General features: G+C 45.0%; 1 protein-coding gene across 1 annotated transcript in view; it reads left to right on the forward strand.

The window, feature by feature from the left end:
• The first annotated feature begins 219 nt into the window (after nt 1-219).
• FMN2 (formin 2) overlaps nt 220-12,303 on the forward strand; it is a 267,533-nt gene continuing 255,449 nt past the window's right edge. Inside the window, exon 1 of the mRNA XM_015421613.1 lies at nt 220-2,122. Within this exon, the coding sequence (XP_015277099.1) occupies nt 220-2,122 (1,903 nt within the window). The remainder of the gene's footprint in view (nt 2,123-12,303) is intronic.

Below are 12,303 nucleotides of genomic sequence, written 5' to 3' on the forward strand. Positions count from 1 at the left end.
TTTGGCAAAATGTGAATCATTAAAGCAGCACTGTGATCCAAGGCTAAAGAGCTGCTTTTTTCTCTCTCTCCAGTGAATAATAAAGATGCAATTACTGGATCTTCAAGTTTAACTTTCTTCTTTTCCTTTCCCCTATCCCCTTTTACTCCCCAGAACCTGAACTTTTGAAATCTGAAATGTAAGACATGCAGTGACAGACTGACCTTCCCAGACCTTACAATGCAAGAGTTTCAGACAGTGCAGAAAGAGGTCTCCGTTGTCAAGGAATTATTATTCACACCTATCAAAGACAGCCGGGAGTGTAGCAGGCTGAGTCTGAAAAGGCAATGGTGCCATGAGCTACCATTGGAAGGAGCTGTCTGCAGCTCTTGGTGCTCTACTGAGCATGTCCCAGAGGAGTCCTGTGCTAGCAGCACATTATGCAAAAAGGCAGCTCGAGCAGCTGGGAGAGAGGCAGAGCAAGCCTTTGGTCCGCTTGCATCACCACCGCTCGAAAACAAGCCTGGATTACTCTGGCTGCCGGGCCAGCTGAATGAAGCCGAGCGGCATGGCTTGATTTCTGACGTAGCAGGACTGCTAAACAACATGGGGAACCAGGATGGAAAGCAGAAGAGGAATGCAGGTGATGTGCATGAAGGGGGTGAGGATGCTTCTGGGCCCAGGGATGTGGAGGGCACAAAGAAGGGAGCAGGAAGCAAAAAGGGACTGGGGAGGCATGGCAAAGGGAGTGAATCCGGCAAAAAGAAGGGGAAGTCAGAGTCCAGGGCGTCTGTGTTTTCCAATCTGAGGATCAGGAAAAATCTGTCCAAGGCTAAAGATGGAAACAGCAGCTCAAGAGAGGATGTTTTAGAAAGCCAGGCCTCGCAAACGGGGGAGCTGGACAGCGCTCATTCGATTCTTAGCAAAACTCCTGATATAAGCATTTCTGCCGATGAAGGGGGGCTCTCCGACACAGATGTGGACCATTTTGAGATTACAAATGAAACGCGTCCAGCTGCTGCGGAGCCGCAGGATGGACAAAGGACCAGCTCCGGCTCAGATACGGATATATACAGTTTCCATTCAGCTACCGAACAAGAGGATTTGCTTTCCGATATCCAGCAGGCTATTAGACTGCAACTGCAGCAGCAGCAGCAGGGGGCAATTAACATTGGAACTGAGCAGCATGGCACCAAAACAATGGATCTACACATGGCTAATTCTCAAGCTACCCCCTTAGATTTTGAAAGGTTTCTTTCTCTAAGCAGCGACAAAGACAGCAGTCCAGATACTGAGCAGGCTGTCTCGGCAAAATCGGAAATTACAGGCTATATCCCCACTGGTGGTACCGAATGTGGAGTGAAGGAAGAGGCCAATAACATGGGCTATCCCTGCAGCAGTGTGTTTGATATGGAGGAGCACAGACGATTGCCAGAGGAGCAGGAGCAGCCTGCTGGTGAAGTTAACGATTTAAATGCTGCAGTGGCTGAAAATGGGACTCTGCTAGACAGTTCTGTGTTTAATTTTCCGTCCCCAGTAGGTGAGTCCGAGACTGAAGTAGTAGGTGTTGAATCTGCCAGTTCAGAAATAGAGGGTGATATTGCAGATGCAGGCCATGGTCAGGTTGATGGAGCCAAAGAAAGGAAATCGAGTGTGTCGGTAAGCAGAGAGGCCGTGGATGATGGGTTTTCTGCTGAGATGAAAAATAGTACTTTTTCCTCAGAGGACATCTCGAGCAGTCCTGCGCATGGTTCCAAATGTTTCAAGCCTTATCCTCCCATAAATCCATGCTACATCAAAACCACCACAAGGCAGTTGAGTTCTCCAAACCACTCACCTTCTTTGTCCCCATGCCAGAGCCCACTTTTTAAAAGGAGGCGTGAGTCCTCTCAGCGAAAAGTGAGTGACTCAACCAAGAAACAGCGGTCGTCCAGTTTGGCTGGTCCATTCAGTCGCTCAGCCGACTGGACAGATGAAATTTTGGATCATAAAGGTGAAATAGCTCAAAAGTCTGGCTCGGCAGACTTCTTGGAGTACAGGCGGGTGAGAGATGGCTTTCAAGGAGAGAGGATGCCTTTGAATCACTCAAGAAAGACCTCAGGGATGACACCTTCTAGTGACGCCTTCCCCAATGTGTTCAGAGGTGAGTGACATCAATAAACAGTTGCTGGGAACTCAGGGGTAGAAAGTAGGTGTCTAGGGTAGTGGTCGTAATAGGTCCTTTCTCTCTTAGTTAATTTCCATTTATATGCAAATTGATACCCCCAAAAAAACCTCTGCAAATATTTGAATACTTTAGCATGTGGGTTGTTCTGTGACTTCAGTGGAAATGAATGCACAGATAAGTTTGCAATATTTGCTTAGAAATTCCTTTGCAGCAGTATATTCAAAGTATTTAGCATGCAACTCATAGGGAATGTGTAAAGACTCTGTTTTGAGTTAGTTGTATGTCTAAAGTCCAGCAGAAGTGGAAGTCTGTGTGCCCATTTTAAGTTTAGAGCATTTTATAGTCTTGCCAAGGATTTTTCAAAAAGAAAATGCAGTATGCTAAGTGGGCCATAATAATTTTCATATTACAAACTCTTGCTAAGGCAAAATGACTGTACATGGTTGAATCCAGAACTGCCACGCTGAAGCCCAGTGTTTTGTCTGTGAGGACGTGCTGTCAGCTGATCATTTTATGTATATAGAGTTTTCCATTTATTTGTAGCTTTCTTTCCATTCTGAAGTATTTGACAATTCATAGCCTGTTTAATTTCCTTGCCACAACATGGCAATGTGTGTGATGTGAGGGTCACTTATTGATGCTGGGATGGAGCGGAGAACTGAAGAACCCGGATCTCCCAGTTTAGCAATGTCCGGTAGTCTAGAAGTAGGCTGTGTCTGGCCCACAAAGTGCATTTCTCCCCCTAGACTCTTTCCTGTGCTGCCCACTGCTGCTACTGTCAAATAACTGGTTTGTGGTCTGGTCATTTGATTGGGGGGTGGGGGGTGGAGACAGCTTTTCCACCGGACCAGATGTAGACTGCATGTTCTCCACTTCTTCAGTAGCCCACAGTTCATTGCTTGGGATATTCAGGATTGTTGCACTACCCAATTTTCACGTTTCCCTTCTCTGGTGTTGTTAGACTGCAGAGACTTTTTCTGCGGTAAAAAAGTTGCTTGAATAATAAGTTTGCTCTTTGGAGTGGTCATGAATGTGAGTGGAGGTTGTTGTAGGCGGGGGGGGGGCTTGGTGAGTTGTACATTTTTTAAAAAAACCACCTCTATCTATGTATTTCCTTTAATCCTTTTGTTAAGCTGAAGCATTAACTTCAAACACATTGTTAATGGCAAAAAGAAAATGGAAACTGAGAAAACAATTTGGTTTACTTAAGTTGACCCTATCCTGGATGGCCCAGGCTAGCCTGCTCTTGTCAGACCTTGGAAGCTAAGCGGAGTTGGCTTTGGTTAGTACTTTGCTGAGAGACCACCAAGAAGGTTCAGGGCTGCTACGTAATGGCAAATAATTTGTCTCTTGCCTTGAAAACCCTATGGAGTTGCCCTAAAGTCAGCTGTGACTTGATGGGACTCTCCCCCCCCCTTTAAGTTCATTTTGACTCATGTTGCTAATGTAGCCTGCAATTAGGTTTCATTGAAATCAAGTGGTACGACTCTCACTAACTTTAAAGGTGTGACATACTTGGGGTTGCCAGGTCTCTCCGGGCAGTCGGCAAGGGATGGGGAGTGGGCTTAGCTTCTACTATAGAGATTTTGCCCAAAAACCAGAGCATCGCCCTGACGTCCCCATGTCACTTCTGGGTCCTGTTGGAAGTCACATCGCTAAAACATCAGGTGAAATTCCCTTCTTTTTTTTTTGCAGTAAGTCCCCTCCACCAGCCAGCTGATCAGCAGCAGAGAGGTGGGGCTTGGGACCCCCTCCCTCCACCATGGGGTCTGGCATCCCTAGATGTACTGCATGGAGTGTAGCACTAGGAAGACTTGTGTTCAAATCCTGACTCAGATGTGAAGCTCTCTGGATGGCTTTGGACAAGTCAGAGCCTCAGAGTCTAACCTTCCTTGTCTGCCTATCCTGGTTTTAGTATATTTTTCAATCCCACCCTTCCTTGAAAGAACTCAAAGTGGCATACATGGGTTTCTCCTCCTCCATTTTATTCTCAAAACAATTCTGTAGGATAGGTTACACTGAAAGAGGATAATTGGCCCCAGGTTATCCAGTTGGTCTCATGTCAAACAGGACTTTGAATTCAGGTATATGTAGTCCAGTACTCAGACCACTTCACCCCACTGGCTTCCAAGACTGCAAGGTTATTGAGAAGAGAAGATGAGATACTCCCATGTATGCTGCTCTAAACTTCTTGGAGGATGATTGGAATGTGATATATTCTGGCTTCCGTTCTCAAAAGTGACATAAGTAGCTAAGTATTGTTGATTCAATGGTTGATGGGGGCAGAGGTCTGCTGTACACTCCCTTAAAATCAAGCTCAAATATCTACTTATGGCAGAGTAATACAAGTACAAGCACTGCTTCAAAATCAGCAGGACATAGAAACACAGAGCTTGGCTCAAATATCTACTTATGGCAGAGTAATAATAAAATCAGCAGGACATAGAAACACAGAGCTGGAAGGGAACTCGGGGGTCATCTAGTCCAACCCCTGGCACAATGCAGGGAATTCAACTACTCTCCCCCCCCCACTCCCCCAGTGAACGCCAGCTCTATGCTCAGAGGAAAGCAAAAAACCTTCAGGATCCCTGGGCCAATCTGGCCTGGGGGAAAATTCCCTCCTGACCCCGAAGTGGCAATCACCATTACCATGGGCATGTAAAAAAGGGCTACGAGAGTTGAGCATTGGCTCATTCCTTCCCACCCTCCCTCTCATGATCTGCCTGAATTCACAGAATCTGAATTGCTGTCAGATGGCCTCTGCTTAAAAGAAGGAGAGCCTCCAGAGCTCCCCCCCCCCCCGAAGTCTGTTCCACCGAGGAACCACTCTGCCAGGAAGTTTTCTAATGTTTAACCCAAAACCCTTTTGATTTCATTTCAGTCTGACCTTCTGGGGCAACAGAAAACAACTCTGCTCCATCCTCTATATGACAGCCCTTCAGATACTTGGAGATGGCTATCATATCACCTCTCAGTCGTTTCCTCTCTAGGCTAAACATACCCAACTCCTTCAACCTTTCCTCATAGGACTTGGTCTCCAGGCCCCTGTTGAAAATTAGTTTGTATTCTTGTAACCTATTAAAATTTCAAAATAGAGTTCCTAGTTCTGTGATAATAAAAACTGAGGAATATATTTCTCAACAATCCTGTTATAGTAGCATTCATGTAAGACTAGAATTCATATTGCAGATTTAATCTTTGGTGTTTGTATTTTAAAAATTCATCTTACTGTTGTGTTGCCTGTAAAACTCAAGGATGTATTGTAGTATAAGTCTATGTGGGCTAGAGCCTACTTCATCAGATGCATGTAGTGAATTCTTGGTCTGCAGTGAGATCTATACACAAATGCAGGTGGACAGGAATTGTGGACAGTGGACTAAAAAGTCCATGCAATGCATACAAACTCATTGTCTTTTCAACTGACATACAGAACCTAGGCCATGTTGTCTTGGCAACCAGGCAATGATAGGCTCCCTTTCTTAGGAAATATCAACCCATGATGCTGCAGAACTCTCTTATTGCAGCATCTTTCAAAGGAAGGAGGCTGCTGTTTCCCCTGGCCTTGCAACTGACCCATTGAATAAGGAAGGAGCTACCACAAGGACATCTGGGTGTGATGGGATAGGACTGAATCATCACATTTCTGTGCTTGTGTCCCCAAACTGATTTGCTTTACTATTTTAATTGTGAATTGTTTATGTTATTATAAACCAGCTTGGGAACCATTATGGCAGAAAGGCAGTATATAAATAGAGCAGCAATAATAGTAAAACATTGATTATCTCTGTTGAGTTTCATGCTCTTTTAACCCTATCATTCACTATTTTTCCCCTCTTCTGTGTCTATATATCTGCAGACTGAAATTTCACTTCATGCTTCTGGGAAGTAGGCTCTAGCTCACAACAGCTTTTGCTACTATCAATCTGTTAACTTTTACATGCTGTAGTACTCTCTTTTGTTTGCTGCAACAGACTAACATGGCCCCCCCCCACCCGGAATTCACAATTTATATGAGAAATTGCCAAAATGTGCACTGTGAAAGAACTGCTGCTGTGCTTGAAGGCATAAGAACATAAGAGATGCCAATGTTGGATCAGGACAAAGGCCCATCCAGTCCAACACTCTGTATCACAGTGGCCAGAAATACCAGTGCCATCAGGAGGTCCACCAGTGGGGCCAGGACATTAGAAGCCCTCCCACTGTTGACCCCCCCCCAAGCACCAAGATGACAGAGCATCACTTGCCCCAGAGCCCCTATCTATACCTTCTAAATAAAGTCTCATGTGAGAGCATACTCCCCCGCCCTGAAACACAAAGGTGGTTGCCTGCAGAGTCTTTGGCCTGGCTCCTTTCTAGTCAGCCAGTGCAACAGTCTAGGTCAGTGGTTCTCAACCTTCCTAATGCCGCGACCCTTTAATACAGTTCCTCATGTTGTGGTGACCCCCAACCATAAAATTATTTTCATTGCTACTTCATAACTGTCATTTTGCTACTGTTATGAATTGTAATGTAAATATCTGATATGCAGGATGTATTTTGATTGTTACAAATTTTCCGATGGTCTTAGGCAACCCCTGTGAAAGGGTCGTTCGACCCCCAAAGGGGTCGCGACCCACAGGTTGAGAACCACTGGACTAGGTGCTTCCAGTCCCAGTGCTTTCCCTTCTTGTTCCGGATTCTTCTGTGATGGGAGGATTGGGGAAAACAGTCTTATATTCTCCCTTCGTCTATACTGTGTGAATGGAATGAAAATGACCAGGAGTCTTGCTCAGATTTATTCTTGCTTAGGTCTGAGGTGATGAGTTTGAGGGGGAGGGACTACCATCTATAATGTAGGGTTTGCCAAACCCCTTTCTCACTTCAAAATCCTTTGATCTGCCCAACCATATCTCTAACACTTATGCACAGCATTTTTTAAAAGTTCTTTCTAGTGCTTTGTTGATTACTGTTATAATAAAACCCAAGCTCCTCTCTCTCTCTCTCTCTCTCGAAAGAAAAACAAAAAGAAAAGGGGAGAAAAGGAGGGGGAGTGGCTGGGGCTTCTGTTCCATGAATGCATCTCTTTCAGTATCTTGAACATTGTTTTCTTTCCTCAGACTTTGTTTTTCTGTTTTCTTCCAGTCACTGATTGACTGTAATTGTTAAACAAGCAGATAGCTCTGCAGTAAATAGTATTGCCTTTTTGCATACCTGTGTCAGTTGGATTTGGAACTTGAGGCTTGTTAATACCTTTCAGTTTACCCAGGATCTTCTTGTGAGAGCGCTGGACCAGCAGCGGTTGCTGAAAGCAAGCTGGTATTTTCCTTACTTTTCCTTCAGAAAAGTAAATATCATGTGAAATGAGAGAACTCCCTTTTCAGTGACTATTGGGGGGAAACAAACTATATTCATAAAACAGGGACAAAATGTTCTCAATATTTTTGAAATCCAGAGCCACAAATATTCTATAATACATTATTTTTAGCCCTTTTCTGCAGCCCTGGATAAAGATTTTAAAAATGGCTACCAGAAAACTGATGCTCATAGAAGAAGAGGAGGAGGAGATTGGATTTATACCCCGCCCTTCACTACCCAAAGGTGTCTCAGAGCGGCTTACAAACTCCTTTCCCTTCCCCTCCCCACAACAGACACCCTGTGAGGTAGGTGGGGCTGAGAGAACTCTTGACAGAAACTGCTCTTTTTTTCAAGAACAGCTGTGCCAGAGTTATGGCTTGCCCAAGGTCATCCAGCCAGGTGCAAGTGGAGGAGTGGGGAATCAAACCGGGTTCTCCCAGATTAGAGTCCGCACACTTAACCACTACACCAAATTTAGGGGCTGCAAGAGGCATAGAGCCAGGGCTCTAATTATAGGGAGCCTGGTGGAGACAAGCCTATCTATTTCATGTTGCATCGCCTTAGTTACTGCTTTAAGCTACTGAGTAGTGTTCTGGATTAGGATCAAGGAGACCCAGGTTCAAATCCCCAGTAGTCATGAAAGTTTGTTGAGTGGCATGGGGCTTCTCTCTCCCTCTCTTGCTCTCTCTCAGAGTAACCTATTTTACAAGGTGGTTGTTGTGATGATAAAACAGGTGGGAAGAACAGTGCTGTACACTGCTTTGGATACCCATTAAATAATTAATAAAAATAATTAGAAGGCTCCAAACCCACTTTTATTAGATGCCCTGGAAGCAGGCTGCTTGCATCCCCCCCGCCCCCGGTTTGGACTGAGACTCCCTCAAGATACAGCCCAAGAATCCTAGCTGTGTCAGAACAACTTCCTTTCTGTCTGGGGCAACATCATAAGGACATAAGAGAAACCAATGTTGGATCAGGCCAATAGCCCATCCAGTCCAACACTCTGTATCACACAGTGGCCAGAAATACCAGTGCCATCAGAAGGTCCAGCAGTGGGGCCAGGACACTAGAAGCCCTCCCACTGTTGCCCTCCCACCCACCAAGAATACACAGCATCACTTGCCCCAGCCTGAGAGTTCCTGTCTATACCTTGTGGCTAATACCCATTGATGGACCTCTCCTCCATATGTTTATCTAATTCCCTCTTGAAGCCGTCCATGCTTGTAGCTGCTGCCACCTCCTGTGGCAGTGAATTCCATGTGTTAATCACTCTTAGGGTGAAGAAGTACTTCCTTTTATCTGTTCTAACCTGACTGCTCAGCAATTTCACTGAGAGCCCACAAGTTCTTGTATTGTGAGAAAGGGAGAAAAGTACTTCTTTCTCTACCTGCTCTATCCCATGCATAATCTTGTAAACCTTGATCATGTCACCCCTCAGTTGTTGTTTCTCCAAGCTAAAGAGCCCCAAGCGCTTTAACCTTTCTTCATAGGGAAAGTGTTCCAACCCTTTTATCATTCTAGTTGCCCTTTTCTGCACTTTCCCCAATGCTATAATATCCTTTTTGAAGTGTGGTGACCAGAACTGTACACAGTATTCCAAATGAGGTCACACATCGATTTATACAGGGGCATTATGATCCTGGCTGATTTGTTCTCAATTCCCTTCCTAATAATCCCCAGCATAGCTTTGGCCTTTTTTTATTGCAGTCACACACTGCCTTGACATTTTAACATCAGCATCTAAAAGAACTGTGGCTGGCCTCAAAGGCAGGAGGACACATTCTTGATCTTTAGCTGAGGTGTGTGCGTGGGAGGGTACTACTCATGTGGTGATCAAGAACCACAAAAGAGGACTGGATTCTGCCTGTGTGAGACTCTTCTGTGGAGAGAAGTAGAACCTCTGCCAGAAAAGTTGTGCGTAAGCCTAGCTAGTCTCTGAGCTTTGTGAAAATTCAGAATAGGGAATGAAAGCAATGAACAAATTTGTGAAAATTTCTTTTTGTAATTAATTAAGGGGTAACAGAAGGATCTTTAATTAACAGCGCCTTGGTGTTTAGTCATGCCGGCCACATGACCATGGAAACGTCTTCGGACAGCGCTGGCTCTACGGCTTTGAAACGGAGATGAGCACCGCAACCCTAGAGTCGGACTCGACTAGCTTTCGAGCAAGGGAACCTTTACCTTTAACAGAAGGATATACCCCCATCACAGGGTCCCTGTGAATGTTATTTTTGTCATAGTATGGTCATAAGAACATAAGAGAAGCCAATGTTGGATCAGGCCAATGGCACATCTAGTCCAACACTCTGTCACACAGTGGCCAAAAATACCAGGTGCCATCAGGAGGTCCACCAGTGGGGCTACTGTTGCCCCCCCCCCCAAGCACCAAGAAGCTGCTGTACAGACTGCACTAGCTGTGGAGGAATATAATTAACGAAAGGAACAATGAACTCATCGTTACTGCCTTCCTGTGCCATCCAGCGTGCATCTCAGTTGATTCCACTTCCCTGGAGTATATCTGTGCTCAAATAAATGAGATGCTGAAAGTGCCACAAACAGGCCTGTTAGCAAAGTTTCCTTTTAAAAATCAGTTGTGCAGGGCCTCAATTCTGATTGGACCTTCAGTACTAGTGGATTCCATTAATGTAGGGCTGCCAAGTGGGGGCGGGTGGCAGGTAAACCCCTGCTTTGGAGGCCTGATTTCCACCGCCGCGGAATCGAGCCCCGGGGGGAACCCCACCCCGGCGTGCGCATCACCAGGAAGTGACATTATGACGCCGGGCACGCTGGGGGCGGGGCCACAACCATCCGAGGGGATGGTCATTTCCCCTCGAATGGTCGTGGCCCCGCCCCCAGCGTGCCCGGCATCATAACGTCACTTCCTGGTGACGTGCGTGTGGCGTGGACGCGCGTGCTCCGGGATCCACCTGGGAGTCCCCCGCTGCGGAGGTGCTATACTTGGCAACCCTACATTAATGGAACTTCTAGTAATCTGTAATTGAGCCCAAATTTGTTGGGTGAGCCAACAGTTGGGGAGTATTTACCCAACTCCCATATATATACTGAAAACAAAGGAAAGAGGATTATTGCTGCAGTTATATGTCTCCTCACTTTTTCCATAATGGAAATTATTTTGTAAAAATAATTTGTATTCCATAGGAACAGAGATGGAGGTGTGGTTTATGACCACAAGCAGAGCAGCTAAATGTGACAGGAACTGGGAGCAGGGTTTGCAGATATCCTACCTTTCCCTCTTGTAATTCATGCACAGTAGAGAACAGAGGCCTTGCACTCAAACTGTAGTGGTCTCAAACTTGGTTAGGCCAGGATGGCTAGTCATAGGCCTGAATTGGTTCAGAAAGTTAATTTTATCTGGTTTCTAACAATCTTACCAAATTTGACTCCTGGTTTGTTTTTTTCCTTCTTGTTACAATTATGAAGGAAAGCCTGAACCCTATTTAGGGCCACCAAACCCCAGTGGGGCACCCAGGCCCTGTTGCATACCACTGGTTAGAGCAGCCTTCCCTGTGTGTGTGTGTGCAAGCGCACACACACACACACACACACTCGTATATATTTGCTGTTAAGTCACATCTGACTTATGATGACCTTGTGGGGGTTTTAAGGGAAGGGGATGTTCAGAGGTGGTTTGCCATTGTCTGCCTCTGTTTGCAACCCTGGACTTCCTTGGTGGTCTCCCATCCAAATACTAACCAGGGTCAACACTGCTTGGCTTCTGAGATCTAAGATCAGGCTAGCCTGGGATATCCAGTTCACAGCAGTGTAGTACTACCTGAAATAAATGAATACAGATTTAGAAGCTCTGTGGTAGAAAATGCAGATTCCACCAAATGGGAAGCTACAAAGGAACAACTTATCACAATGTACAACCTCCACACAACTGAATCAAAAGGACTTATTCGGTTGTATAAGCCAGACTTTATTTCCAAATAAATGCCTATATTTCAACAGGTCAGATCTGCATGGGTAATGGGACTTATAATGTCACCTGCTTAGAAGATAACACACATCTTTTTTTCTAGCTTAGTTATTAGCCATGCACTTTTGATACTGAGAAAATGGGGGGTCACATGTTCAGGATTCTTTTATAAGAGGCTTTATGTGAAATATTCCAGGTTTGAGAGTGGCGGTCTGTGACCCAATGTACACAGCTGTTCCCATTTACTGCTCATGTATTGTGGTCTCCCAACAAATCTCTGCAGCACTTGCTTAGACATCTCCACTGCTTATTGAGCCATTGTGATGCAGTTCCTATAAGTGATACATAATCTGAGCATTTTTGTTGAATTCAGATATTCCCCAGGGCTTTAAACAGTGATCTTGGTGGCAGCAGGCAGGAAGCAAATAGCTGCCCTAGTTTACAGTCCTCCATGGCTGGGCTTTTTGCCATGTTATTTTTTTGAGCAGTCCACGTGCTCTTTTCTGTTTAAGGATTTTCTAGCTCGTGGCATAAATGGTAATGAGTAATTGCAATTGTAAAGTTTTCATAAATAATCCATTGCAGTAAACTCTGAAAGAACACTTAAATGAGATGTAAGGATTTGGGCCTTAAATAAGCATAAAAGACTTCTCTTGGCTATTTTAGGAATGAAATATACAATGGTGCTGTGCCAACAAAATCTGTTCGACTTTTGCCTACTATGCTTCTGGATCAGAGCTTTGTAAATCCCCTCTCTTGCACAGAATTACTTCCTGTATTGAAATGAACGGAAAATGTCCTGTAGGGACATGGTTGAGAGAGTTTTTTATGAATGAGTGTCCTCTTCAAAATGTTTGCTGCTTCTGTGTATCCAAATCTCATT

The sequence above is a fragment of the Gekko japonicus genome, unplaced genomic scaffold (genome assembly GCF_001447785.1).
Source record: "Gekko japonicus isolate JY-2015 unplaced genomic scaffold, Gekko_japonicus_V1.1 scaffold378, whole genome shotgun sequence".
Classification (NCBI taxonomy): Eukaryota; Metazoa; Chordata; class Lepidosauria; order Squamata; family Gekkonidae; genus Gekko; species Gekko japonicus.